General features: G+C 47.3%; 1 protein-coding gene across 3 annotated transcripts in view; it reads right to left on the bottom strand.

The window, feature by feature from the left end:
• Nucleotides 1-5631: 5631 nt before the first annotated feature.
• Nucleotides 5632-13358, bottom strand: part of CYFIP2 (cytoplasmic FMR1 interacting protein 2) — a 123316-nt gene continuing 115589 nt past the window's right edge. For 2 of the 3 annotated variants that reach the window (XM_027605134.1, XM_027605132.2), the window contains 3 exons: nucleotides 12993-13231; nucleotides 11356-11503; nucleotides 8404-8571 (listed from right to left, as the gene is read on the bottom strand). In XM_027605134.1, the coding sequence (XP_027460935.1) occupies nucleotides 8404-8571; nucleotides 11356-11503; nucleotides 12993-13231 (555 nt within the window). Of the gene's footprint in view, nucleotides 8572-11355; nucleotides 11504-12992; nucleotides 13232-13358 lie in introns of all 3 variants that reach the window. The other variant, XM_027605133.2, reaches the window with a different exon arrangement.

Raw genomic sequence — 13358 nt, forward strand, 5'->3', positions numbered from 1 at the left:
TCTTCTCTTTTCCTTCCTCTCCTTTATGATAGCTGCCATTTGGAGGCAGGCTAACTTGGTGACACCAATTACATGGCAAACTTTTTTGAGGGGGCAGGGGAATTCAGTCTGTCAGCAGACATAGACGGAACACTTCTGATGTGTCTGTCACCTGTTGTGAAAAGCACAGGCACGTGGATGATGAGCAAGATAGATGCAATCCCCGTACTCATGGACTGTACTCAGTGGTCGCAGTTCATGTTGAGCCACAGTTTTGATAAATGACAAGAACATCAAGTCCAGACTGCACGGAGTATTTAACAGAGTGACTGGGACTGAGGTTTCCAGGAGGAAGGGCATTGGAAGTGAGACTTGAAAGATGACAGAAAGCCTTAGGCTGGGGGGGGGGGGGGGAAGCATTCTTGGCTGGCAGGGGGCAATGTGAGCATCTTGGGGGACAAGGGAGAGCCTGGGTCCAGGATGAATTGAGCAAGGTCAGGAGTGTGGTTGTTTAACTTCTGTTGTTTTCTGAGTCAGAATCCTCAAGTAGAACATGGGGATGCTGATTAAATGAGACTATGTGGTAGCCATGGCTGGGCTGACTCGAGGCTGTGCTGCTGAGAGTCAGCCCCTCCCCTGCTGCAGCCACCAATAAGTCCCGTGAGCTTTCTCCAGCTCAGGGCCTGGCTCCTTGCCAGAAAGTGTTTAAGAAAAGCCCCAACCAGGAGGCTCTTTGATTTCCCCTTTTCCTGTTGGTCTGAAACTCCAGAAGGCAGAAATCCCTGGGTTTTATTCTGACTAATGAAGGTGGAGCTTAGGGGCTGCATATTTTTAGCTCTGATAGCATCTCACGGCATATTTTCCCAGGGAAACCCTCCACTCTCCCCGTTCTGCCGGAAGCTCTCGGCTAGCGAGACAATGCAGCATCTGGGAAGGCGGGAGTGGGCTGAGGCAATCAGAGTAAATCAAACCAGATGGAGACGCGGGAACTGGCTTGGGGGGCTCGTTACTCTCCTCCTTGCCTAGAAGCAAATGGGTCTTTGGCCTTTTCCCCTTCTGGCTTTATTCCCCACATTAGGGTTACTAGAGGCAGAGTCCTCCAACCATCTGCAGGGTCTGGGTCAAAGGTACCAAATATCATGTCTCTGAATAGAAGCTCTAAATCACACTATTACACTGTTAGAAAATATGCTCTGTCTTCCTGACAATGAAATATACCTTTATGACACAAAAGAAGGTACGTGTCAAGTTGTGGGTTTTACATGACAGGAAGCTGGCCAAAATATCAGAGATGACTTTAATTCATTATCACTGCATTTTCCTGGATGTTCTGTTGTGGGGCCGGTGGTGTGTGGATGGGTAACACACAGACGTAAATCAAATTCGTAAATCAATATATATTTATACTATAAATTTTACCTTTCTTGCCTTCCTTTTAGCAATATTAGAGGTTATAGTCAAGACCTCCCATCCCCTGGCTTTATTGAGATATAATTGAAATAAAAATTGTATATATTTAAGGGGTACAAGATGATGTGTGGATATGTGTGTTCACTGTGAAATGATCATCACAACCAAGTTAATTAACTCATCCATCATCTCACACGTTACCTTTCCATTTTTGGTGTGGTGAGAATACTCAAGATCTCTGTATGATCAGGAGTTTTATATCATTTGTGTTCTAGTGTCAGTTATACCAGATCAGACAACTTTTCTTCAGTCATTGTAACTCTTTGGTTTTCATTTTTAGTTTGAAGAAATTCTGCTCTGATAAGAGGATAGCACCTGAAATTATCAATAGGATTTTTTAAGCAATACTTAGATTAAAAAATAAGATATTTTACATATCATATTCAACTACTGTATGGGGTCACATATAATTATCATAACAGAAAATATTAAATATTTTCATTTTATTATATAAATATCCCTTATGATATAATTTTCACTGTCTCTTAAAGCAGCATCTGGAGCATACAGTATTTCTTGTTATTTCAAATTTTTCATTTCTGGGATATTGTAAGGAAACCTCCCTAAAAGTGGCCTGTGGCTCAGTTTGCTCTGGTCTTCCTCAAGACTATACTTGGACCTAAGATGGCCAAAAAATAGTGTATAAAACAAGTTATTTGGCATTATTTGCATGTGAATCTTCTTAGTCATGCAAAATATTTTTTGTTTCACCGTTTCGATTTCTATTTCATTGGAATGGCATTTTTGTTGCATACTTCACATGCATTTTCATTTAGGAAAGCCAATTTCTCTAAAATTTGTAAAAAAGTTTGAGTCCCCTTGAAGCAAATTAGACCTGGATGCCATTGATTTTTTGGGGTAATGTTAATAATAGTAAGCAATAGTGCAGACCAAATAACTATAGTGTAAATTCAAAATGAATTTTATTGTCTCTTAAGACTGCTACTCACTTTTTTGAGGATTTTCTGTGCCTTTATTTAAATTTTTAGTGCATCTTTTATCTTATCTAAACTAAACCTAATAACTTGAACAGCATTTTGTCAGCAGTTCCATTGAGTGTCTGAAAGTGGTTATAATGTGAAATCTGCTATGTGTTTCATCAAACATTCTATCTTTGAACAACAGCTCCATACACTGTCGTATATAATCTTTTTTTTGTTTCAAAAAAGGTGACCTCATTAGAGGCACAGTAGTCACCCATGTTCCCTAGTAACAAATTCAAGCTGTGTGCATAATGGGACACAAAAATGCTCCTGGATTTCTGGTTAAAGTTGCATTCTCATAGGCTTGCCCTCTCTCCTCACCTATGTGCCTCTACAGCTCAAGCTTCCACACTTTCCAAGCAGGACACATCCCTGGTATCATTGGCAGCACGATGCACAAACTTTCATTACATTTGGAGGTCACTGCATTCAAGGACGTGGGCAAGAAATAAGGGAGAAGGTTCTATGGGGTCCTGAACAGCATTGGTCACAGGGTAGATGTTTAGGATTATAGGCTGCACTGGGCCCACATTGAGCATCGGATTTCGGGTGACACAGATGTATAATGCTACTTAATAAATGCATTGTTTTGTAGGACTGTGACGTTCAGGGCCTGGTAAAGTGTAGGGCTAGGGGCAGGAGCATGTTTAATCTGATCTAAGCTGGTCAGGGCCTTTTCTTGGCCAATATTTGATGTTGGAAGATTCTTTCTCTTCAGTATCTTGGTGCCTGCATCTCCTTGCGTTCATCAGATGCCCATTTTCTTTTTTTCAAGTTGAGGCAGAAATGGAACCTCTTCCATGAAGTCCTCCCTGATATTGCCCTTACTCTATCTTACCCCAGCTGAAAGAACGCTCTCCTTCCTCTGAGAAACGCTTTGTGTGACCATCTCTCGGGATGCCTTAGGATAGAGGTGCTGCAAGCATACTGTTATATGCTTAGGGGTTAAGACATTGGACCTGGATCCAGACTTACTGGACTTTGAATTCTAGCTCCTTTACCCTCTTTGAGATCTGTGCCTCAGTATCTGTATCTGTAAAATGGGGGTAAAGAACAGTACCCACTTCCTACAAGTTGTGACATTTAAGTGAACAAAGAGTTTATAGCACTTTTTCTGATGCCTGCCATGAGGAAGCCCAATAATTGCTAGGGGTCATTAGAATCACCATATTCTCTCCTTCACATTTTTATTCACTATATGCATTTTTTTTTTATCCCTCCTACAACTCCAGGAGTTCCTTTAGGTCTGTGGCTATGATCAATTTTTAATCTTTAATATAGAGTCTTGCAGATAGTGAGTATTCAAGATGTGTTTCTCAAAGCAACAGTATCCCAGCCTTCAAACAAGTTCAGGGCCCCCAGAGACAGAGGCTTTTTCAGATCTAGCCTTTCTCTTCTCCAGTGTTATGGACTGAATTGTGTCTCCCCTGCCCCCACTCCCCAGAATTCGTGTGTTAAAATCCTAACCCTCAGTACCTCCGAATGGGGCTGTATTTGGAAATAGAGCCTTTAACAAGGTACATTAGGTAAAATGAGGTCATATGAATGTGTCCGAATGCCTGGTGTTCTACTACAAGAGGAAATGAGGACCCAGATGCAGCCAGAGGGAAGACCATGTGAAGACACAGGGAGAAGACAGCGTCTAAAAGCCAAGGAGGGATGCTCAGAAGAAACCAACCCTGATGTCACTGTGGTCGTGGATTTCTAGCTTCCAGAACTGTGAGAAAATAAATTTCTGTTGTTTAGACCATGCAGTCTGCAGTATTTTGCAATGGCAGCCCTGGCAAATGAATATGCTCTGCTACCCTATTCTCTCCCATTGTGAAAATGCTTCCCCCTTCCATGTGAAACCCTTCAATCCTTGCCAGGTCCCTGCTTCCCTGATTGTGCCCAGGTGTTATGACTGCCTTTGAGGCAGTGGCCCTTCTCCCTTGGGAGTTTTGTTGTTTGTATACATCTAACGTGGATTTCTATATTCTCAGTCCAGTATTTTTCAAAGCATGTTCCATGAGAGGATCAGTAGTGCTGCAGAGAAAGGGGTTTCCGAAGTCAGGGCCACTAGGTGATGGGGTGCCATTCCAGGCTGGTTAGTGCTGCAGGACTCAGAGCACTGCAGATCTTCAAGAAGGGAAAGAGCAGGGAGGCATTCCCCAAATCCATGTGACCACGGAACCCTCTTTTCACTGAGCATCTCTCAGGGCTAATACCAACTGCACCCCAACTACAGCAGCTCAAATATACAACCCGTAATGATGAGACTCCTTGGAGGTGGTGACACGTGGCTGAAAAAGATTTCAAGTCTATGAAGTAGTCAGGCCCCTCAAAGTACCCCACTGGGACATTACCAACGATCAGGGTAGTAGAGCTGGAAGGGACCTCAGATTATTTTTTCCCACTTGAAGAAGAGGGAACCAAGGCCCTGAGAGATGATAGGGCTGGCTGCCCAAGGCCACAGCCAAGGGGAGTCACTAATGCCCTAGGACTCATCTTTGTGGATGGTCTTTGGGAAACTTGCCGCTGCATAAAATGTGAGACTCCAAGCACTGGTGTTTGTTTTAAATACAACCTTCTCGTGTTCTTCTGGTGTCATCCTTTCTGATGAGGGTGAGAGGTACCTTCAGCCTGGAAACTTCCCTGCCGCCATGCTGGGCCTTCTCCTGATACCAGACTCTGCTCCACCTTACTCACCCAAAGCCCTGAAAAGTCCAGTGGCCCTAAGTCTAGTTTCGGGGTCTGGCCTGGCGGATCAGTTTGTTACAGTGTGCGAACAAAAGCTCAGGCTTTGAAACTGGTTCAAATCAGAATCATCGCTTACTGTGTGAAAATAAATACACCGCAGAGCCTCTCTCTCGAAGGTGGGAAATAACATATAAAGTGATTGCAGCTGATTCAATGGAAGGGAGGAATGGGATTTAGCCTGGGGCCTGTGCACATCAGACCTCATTAAATACTGGTTCCCATCCTCCCTCCGAGACTAGGAATCACTCAGAACTACTGCCTGAATCTCGTCCGGTGTCAATCAATTAGTAAAGGTAATGCCCCAGCAAGAAAGCACAACAAGCCATTAGTTTAGGATGCACCGACCTGCTCTACCCTATCTCCTTCCATTCCCCTCAGGATGTTTCCTTAGTCATCAGTGCTCACACGGCCTTCCACAGATCAACGAGGCTTGGGGGAGGACCAGGAATCACCGCCAAGATGCTGGTTTGGAAGCAGTTTTAATGGAGATGGAAATGTTTATCAACTCAACACAGGTACCCCAAAATACAAAGCAAAATATCATTTTCAGCTGCATAGCAAATATGATTTAAGAATTTAACATCATTATTTGATCACAAGCGTAAATATAAGTCACCATAAATAAATGTAAATTCATTGTACAAAAATCCCCAGCAACTCTTAATACAAATATGGTACATTTGACAGTTTCTGAAACAGAATTTTTTTTAGACTTTTTTAAAACCTAAGATTTTTTTTTTTCCTGGTTCTTAGACACACACACAAAATCAAATCAAAAGGAGGCAGACTACCAGGGAGAAAAGGGTATTACACCTGTTGGTATTCATAAATAAATGTGCCAGCGAGTGAGGGAGATGCAACGTCTCTCCCTAAGCTGAAGACCTCAACTTACCAGGGTCAAATCTCTCGAAGATAAAAGGATTCTACCCAGGGGGTCAAATTCAGGGTTACAGAGGCAGGACTGAGGGGCAGCTTGCTGAAACAGCAATCCCATCAAATGGATGATCCAAATCTCCATAAAAGCAATGGGCAAGGATCTGGAATAAACTCTAGGACTTCACAGCTGGTCACCTATCTGAAAGACCCACTGTCCTCAGACAGGACGAAGATTCAGAAGACCCTGGAGCTTAGAGATTTTATGTGGGTTTGGAAGGCGTGTTCTACCATGTGGTGTAGCCTCTCCCTTCTGCCTTTGGGACACATCTATGGTCATCAAGAGGAATAAACAACAACAACAAAAAGTCAGAATAGGAAGTGGCATCTCCAGACAGGATCCGCCAGCTTCCACCCTGAATGGTTTTCCTACCCTACAAATATTTTCTTTCATGGCTCAGAGGGAGCTCAGAGCCCAGGTTAGCGATGGAGAGACCCTCTCAGTGGTCCTCAGATTTCCATGTGCAACAGAACAGCCCGGAGAGCTTGTGGAAGGTACAGATTTCCCTACCTGACTCCCAGAGATGCAGACTTAACTGGTTTGGGGGAGGGCCCAGAAATCGGCACCAAATGTGGCTAACCTCAGGACGTCCTGATGGAGGCCTCTGGGCCACACTTGGTGAGCCCCACCTCTCTCCTCCCTGGTGAGCAGAGTGTATCACACAAACCTCTTGCTATGGATTGTTTTTTCTCTTTCCATTGGGTTAAAATGGGCCATCTGATTAATGGTAACCATTTCCATTCATCCGCCCTGAGGGAGTGGATCATTGTTGTTGTTTCTATTTTCTCTCTTTTCTTTTCTTCCCTGGACTGGGGGAGAGATATCAAATGTCTCACTTTACATTTTCTTACAAGCTCAGGGTCACAGGCTCCCTTTGAAGAAGAGTTGCTCTGTAATAAGACATTCATTCCCAAAGGCTTCCTTCCATCCTTCTACACAGTCTCCCCACGCTCGGTGGGAGATTCTGCAAAGACTTTTGGTTCAGTTGGAGAAATGCAAGGAGACAGGCCCCTGCGAGATATGCTCCATGCCTCAAAATTTAGGTTAAGGAACACTGAGGATGTTGAGAGCAAAAGATAAATTTCCTAAGAATCTTTCAGCTTCTACGACAATGAAAGTCCCGATTCACTAAAACAGGACTCCTTTTCTGGGAGTGTATCCACATATTAAAAACTCATTGACAAGTGCTATTTATATTCCTCACTTCCCTGACCCCAATATGTTTTGGGCTTCTGTTGAAATAACCCCTTAACATTATCTTTCTCGTGGGAGTTTTCCTTGATGAGAGAGTCTGTGCAGAGAAGTGGTCCCTAATTTGGCCACCGGCTACTGGTGTGGGCAGTATGTGCCTGACTTGTTCAGTGCTGTGTTCCCACTGTCCTCAGCCCTGTGCACCTTGCTGCTCACAGTATTTGCTGAACGAATAAAGGAACCACCTCACCATCAAGCTGAGATGGTCCCACAGCTTTCTGTTTGGGGCTATGGAATTCCTGGCTATGTCAATAAATACTGCTTCCGCACAGCAGGCCTGACCATCTTTCTACCCGAATTCCAGTCAGCGAGACATGGTTGTGAATGCATTTCTGATTTCTCTCTAGGAGCGCGCTGAGAGGGGAGCGTGGTTTTGGGGAGTCCAGGGAAGGCCAGAGCCAACACCATCTATCCCGGTGCCAGTACCAGGAACCTTGTCTTCTGTTTCCCCTGGCTCTTAGCGTCTGGTCCACAAGCACTGTTGGTGGTAGAATCCCCGGCATCCAGAGTAGGAGGAGGTGTTGCCTGGGAAAATGGGGGGTAGGGAGCCAGAGGAGGTGAAGAAGCCAGGAAGTGGAAACACGCCTGTCAGGTTGGGCTGTTATCTCAGGATACGCCCATGCTCTTGTCTCTTTCTCTGAGACTTCACTCCTGAGGTGGTACATGGGCACTGGGTAGGAGGTCACCATCTGGGAGGAGGTCTTGAGAGGCAACCATGGATGTGGGGTGGGGCTGTGAGGTGGAGAAGGGGTGAAACTAGGGCTCTTAGCACGGCTGAGGAGAAAAAAGAAAAGAAAAAGCACATACTGCCCTGTTTCTTTTCATTTTTTTTTTCATTGACGCTATGGAAAAACCACCATGGAGATGTCATGGGAGAGCATGCACAGGCCCAGCCCTTGGGAGGTGTAGATGTGTTTGGGGAGGTTCTTGTTTGCTTCCAGGCTTATCCCATATGCTGTCCAGTTGGACCCTGTTGCAGGCTGGCCATGGCTTTCTCTCTCCTGCTTCTTCTTCTCGTCCAGGTCAAGGGTCTGCAGGCCCTTCCACCTAGCAGGTGGTGGCCAGGGACTGGTGGATGGGTGGCTGGAAGCAACGCACATGCTCTACAGTGGAACTGTCCGTCTCCACGGACTTCATGTACTTGTTCAGGATGGCAAAAACCTCATTGTTCAAGATCTGGTATTTCCGAATTCTGTCTGCCATCTTCTTCAGGGGCTGTGGAAGGACAGGGATGTGCAGGTTAGGGGCAGGAGGAGGGACAGAGAAATAAAAAGCAAGAGCAAGAAAATGCAGTGAGGTTGGGGTCCAGGGTCCCGATGCATCAATGATGTCACTCTCTTGCTTACAGGCCTTCTGTGGGTTTCCAGAGCTTAGCAATCAAATGTTAACTTGGCCATAAAACCCTTTGTGAGTTTCAAAATTTACTACCAGGCTACAATAATCAAAACAGTATGGCAATGGCATGAAGACAAACCTATATAGATCACTGGAAGAGACAGCCCAGAAATAAACTCTTCCACACGTGGTCAAATGATTTTTAACAAGGGTGCCCAAACCATTCAATGGAGAAAGGATGGTGTTCTCAATAAACGGTGCTGGGATGCCGGGAATGGCTCGCAATCCCTGTACGAAGGATGAACGATGACTCCAAACGTTATTGTGAAAGAGAGGAGAAGGCAAGGGGTCAATGCTCAGAGACGAACACCCTTTGCCCTTCTTTGCTCCTGCTTTTATTGGTCCTTCAGGATAATCATAAATCCTTAGCATCGTCTCTCAAGCATGTGATGTGTGACAAGGGGTCTTACTGGAACTAGGAGGATCTGTTTACGGGAAAGATACGATATGCTAATCTGCGTATTCTACGAGTTCTGCTAAACATAGCCTAGGGGACAATGCATACGTCTCTTAGATCACAGGGCGGCTGTTTGTGCTGAGAAAGCCTGGGGGAAGGCAGCTCCCCAGGGCATTCCTACGGCAGAGTGGTCACGAGGGCCTCGGCGTTCTGAAGGCCTGCACCCTTCTCCAAAACCTTCCATCGCCCCCAGCAGCCTCTGTGTTACATTTTAGCAAGCCAAGTATTCTGGATGATTTCATGCTCTACATTAACCCTAACCCTGGGAAAACTTGATATCCACATGCAAAAAGAATGAAGCTGAATCCTTACCTTATAATAATATACAAAAAACCCCCCAAAACCCAAAACAACAACAAAAACAAAAACAAACTTTAAAATGGTTTAAAGACCTAACCATAGGATCTAAAACTATAAAACTCTTAGAAGAACACAGAGGAAAATCTTCATGACATTGAATTTGGCAATGATTTCTTAGATGTGGCACCAAAAGCACAAGTAATAAAAGACCACATCAAAATTAAAGACTTGTCTGCATCAAAGGACACTATTGACAGTGAAAAGGCAACCCACAGGATGGGAGAAAATATCTACAACTCGAATACCAGATAAGGGATTAATATCCAGAATATATAAAGAACTTCTACACCTCAACAACAACAAAACAATCCAATTACAAAGTGAACAAAGGACTTGAATAGACATGTCTCCAAAGAAGATAGACAAATAGCCAAAAAGCACGTGAAAAGATGCTCAACATTACTAATCATTAGTGAAATGGGACTCAAAACCAGAATGAGATAGCACTTCACATCCATTACGGTGGCTATTACCAAAAACCCCAGAGAACAAATGCTAGGAAGCCTATGGAAAAACTGGAACCCTTGCACATTGCTGGCAGGCATGTAAAATGAAAAGAGAACGGCAGTTCCTCAAACATTAAAAATAGAATTAGCACATGATCCAGCAATTCCACTTGTAGGTAGCTACTCAAAAGAAATGAAAGCAGGGACCTGAACAAATATCTGTACACGCATGATCCCAGCAGCATATTCACAGTAGCCAAAAAGTGGAAGCAACTCAAGTGTTCACTGAAGGAAGAATGGGTAAATAGAATGTGGTATATACATACCATGGAACATTATTCAGCCTTAAAAAGGAAGACGATTCTGATACAAGCTACCACATGGTGGCCTTGAACACATTATGCTAAGTGAAATAAGCCAGTCATGAGAGAATAAATACTGCAGGACTCCTCTTATATGAGGTGCTAGTCAAATCCTAGAGACAGAAAGTGTAAGGGTGGTTACCAGAGGCTTGGGGGAGGGGAGACGGGCAGTGTTTTCCCTCTGGGAAGCTGAGAACGTTCTGGAGGTGGCTGGTGGTGGCAGCAGCATGACAGTGGGCGTGTACCTAATGCCACCACACCGTACACTTAACGATGGTTAAAATGGCAACTTTTACGTTTATGTATATTCTACCACAACAGCAAAACACACAAACAAAAAACCCTTTATGAGGTAGCTCCTGCTTCCCCCTCCTTTCAGCTGGCCCTGGAGACCTACTCTGTGTCGTAGCCACACACCTTCAGGTCTCTGTGCCTTTGCGACAGCTACAGCTGTTCCTTCTGTCCGGAACTTCCTCCCCACCCTGCATCCCGTTTTTCGCCTGGTTATTGGCTGGTGGTCACTCTGGACTCAGCCCAAGCGCTGCCTCCACCCGAAGCCTTCGCTGGCCACCCCTCCCCGCCGTTCCCCCGGCCCAATTTCAATAGCCCCTCTCAGCGCCCCCACAGCAGCCCCGCTTACGCCACGACCAGCCTCCTCCCACCCCTGCGCCTGCACGACTCCTGGGTTCGGTGAGAGTGTGTGGGCACGAGGCGCCAGCATCGGCGGTCTGACCGGCATGGGGAAGGGCTAATTCAGGTCTGGAGCTCGGCCCAGCCCTGCAGGGTGACCTGATTCATCCCAGCAGGTTGTGAGCAAGTGACTCATGGCTTCCGACGAGAAGGTCCCTGGCCGCGGAGCATCTTTGTACCTACCCGTGCAGGAACTTGGCCTCCGTAAGCAGCTCGCCCTCCCTTTCAGATGAAAGCCGGCTTGTCAGGCCTGGCCCCACTTCCCAGGCCCCAGCCCGTGGCTGCTTACCACATTCTTAATGACCTCATCCTTCCCGTCCTGCCTCTGGACTTTCAGCAGGTGATAACAGAAGTCAAACAGGTCGAAGCGACGCTGCTGGCCCAGCAGGACGATGATGGAGCAGCCGGCCCAGTTCAGACCGTCACCAAAACACTGCCTGGGGGTGGGGAGAGGAAGCAGCTGAAGTGAGGGGCAGGGGAGGGTGCGGGGAAGGGCCCTCATCTTGGGCCCGGAGTACAGAGAGTGGGCAAGCCAGTCCCTGGGTCATCCTCTTCACCTGTAACGTGGGTGCAAGGGAAGAGGTGAGCGTACATTCATTTGTTCCAGGGACTGTGCCCTAAGTCCCTCTAGCCACAAAGAGGTGTCAGCCTGTCAGCCACTGAGGTAAGAGAAAGAAGATAAATTTGCAGGGAAAAAATTCAACCAGTCCTTGAGACTTCTGTGGCTGATGAGAATTCGGGTGAGACTGGTCTCCTCAAGGAGCTGGCAAATGCTTGTGAAGGGAAGGACCATTTTAAACCAGAAGACCAGGTGGCGGCTGTAGGCCCAGAGGGCGGGGACGGGCAAGGACAAGAGGGGATGGGGCGTGGTGTGCGGAGGGGCCTCTGCGGCAGGCGAGTGGGGGCTGGCACGCGCGGGGGCTGTAGGGGCTGTGGGTCTGGCGAAGCTCAGCCGCAAGCTGCCAGCACCCAGCAGCATCCTGGGCACGTCCAGAGGCTGTGGGGTCATCTCTCTGCTGTTTTTCTTATCCTCAAGCAGCAGCTGAAGCCCAGTGGGCAAGCTTCCCCGCTTCCTCATCACTCCGGCTAGAAGTGCAGGCCCAGCAGCTGCTCTGAAAACAGCTTGCGCAGCCCAGCTCGTCCCAACACCACTTCCTCAGGGAAGCCTTCTCTGGCCTTGTTCTCGAGAGCTCTCGGCTCCTGCAGGGCAGACCTTGTCTGCCTTCTCCACTACTCTGGTCTCAGTGTGTAGCTGGGCGAGGGAAGGAAGAACTGGAATCTGCTTCTGTCTTCTCTGAGGACAGGACTGGGTTCCTCTCGGAGGCTTCCTGGTTTTCAGGAGTAGAGGCCTCACGAGCTAGGCTCACGTGTGCAAGTTAGGGCATGACCCTCTACTGAGGAGGCCTCTCCCTGTTCTATGAACCCTGCAGTTTTGTGAGGGGTGAGGTGGAGGCTGGGGTTCTCAATGCCAAAACCTCCCCAGGGCTCCCTCCTGCCCGCAAAATCGGAGCAGCTTCCGGTCTTGGAAAGATCAGGCCCTGAGGGGTCCTAAGTCCCAAAGCACACACTCCCTCTCTGCCTCCAACCACTCGTTGCCTTTCCTGGAATGTGCCCCCCGCCCCTCCTAAGAGTTGAATCCTAGGCAACATGCAAGGCTCAGTTCTACTGTGTGATTTACACTCCAATAACCCACTCAGCTCACTTCTCAGGCACCTGTCACCCTTCCCGCCTTTGCTCTTATGAGGCCAGAAACCATCTACTTCTGCTCAGCATACCAGTACCTCGCACATCACAGGTATGCCAGAAACAGCTGTTGGACAGCCCACCCCTGCCCTCTTTCTAGTTGAGCCCTGGTAGCCTGGAGACTCTTGTTGGGGGGAGACATGCAAGTGGGGTGGCGACCCACCCTTCCCTGGGGCTACTCACTCAGCTGTGAACTCGTTGGTCCCCACAGGGATGCAGTAGACGAACTGCATGGCACTCCAGAGCCGGTGGAACTCCACGCACTCGTCAACATGCATGACGCCATTGGTGGGTGGTGGGCCCCGCCAGATGGGGTCCTGCAGGTAGCTCCGAATGCGTGTCAGGATCACCTCAAACATGGACAGGCCACAGCACAACCGCTCCTTGGTCAGCAGGTCGCCCTCCCGAGCGATGGCGATTTGCTGGGAACACAGACGTGCATAAACCTTCTATCCTCACCTCGGACCCCATCGTCCCCCTCTCACCAGAGATTCCCGTGCCCTGGAGCTGGCTGTATCTGGAATTCACTCACCAGAGTAGATGTCTTGC

The sequence above is a fragment of the Zalophus californianus genome, chromosome 5 (genome assembly GCF_009762305.2).
Source record: "Zalophus californianus isolate mZalCal1 chromosome 5, mZalCal1.pri.v2, whole genome shotgun sequence".
In the NCBI taxonomy this organism is placed as follows: domain Eukaryota; kingdom Metazoa; phylum Chordata; class Mammalia; order Carnivora; family Otariidae; genus Zalophus; species Zalophus californianus.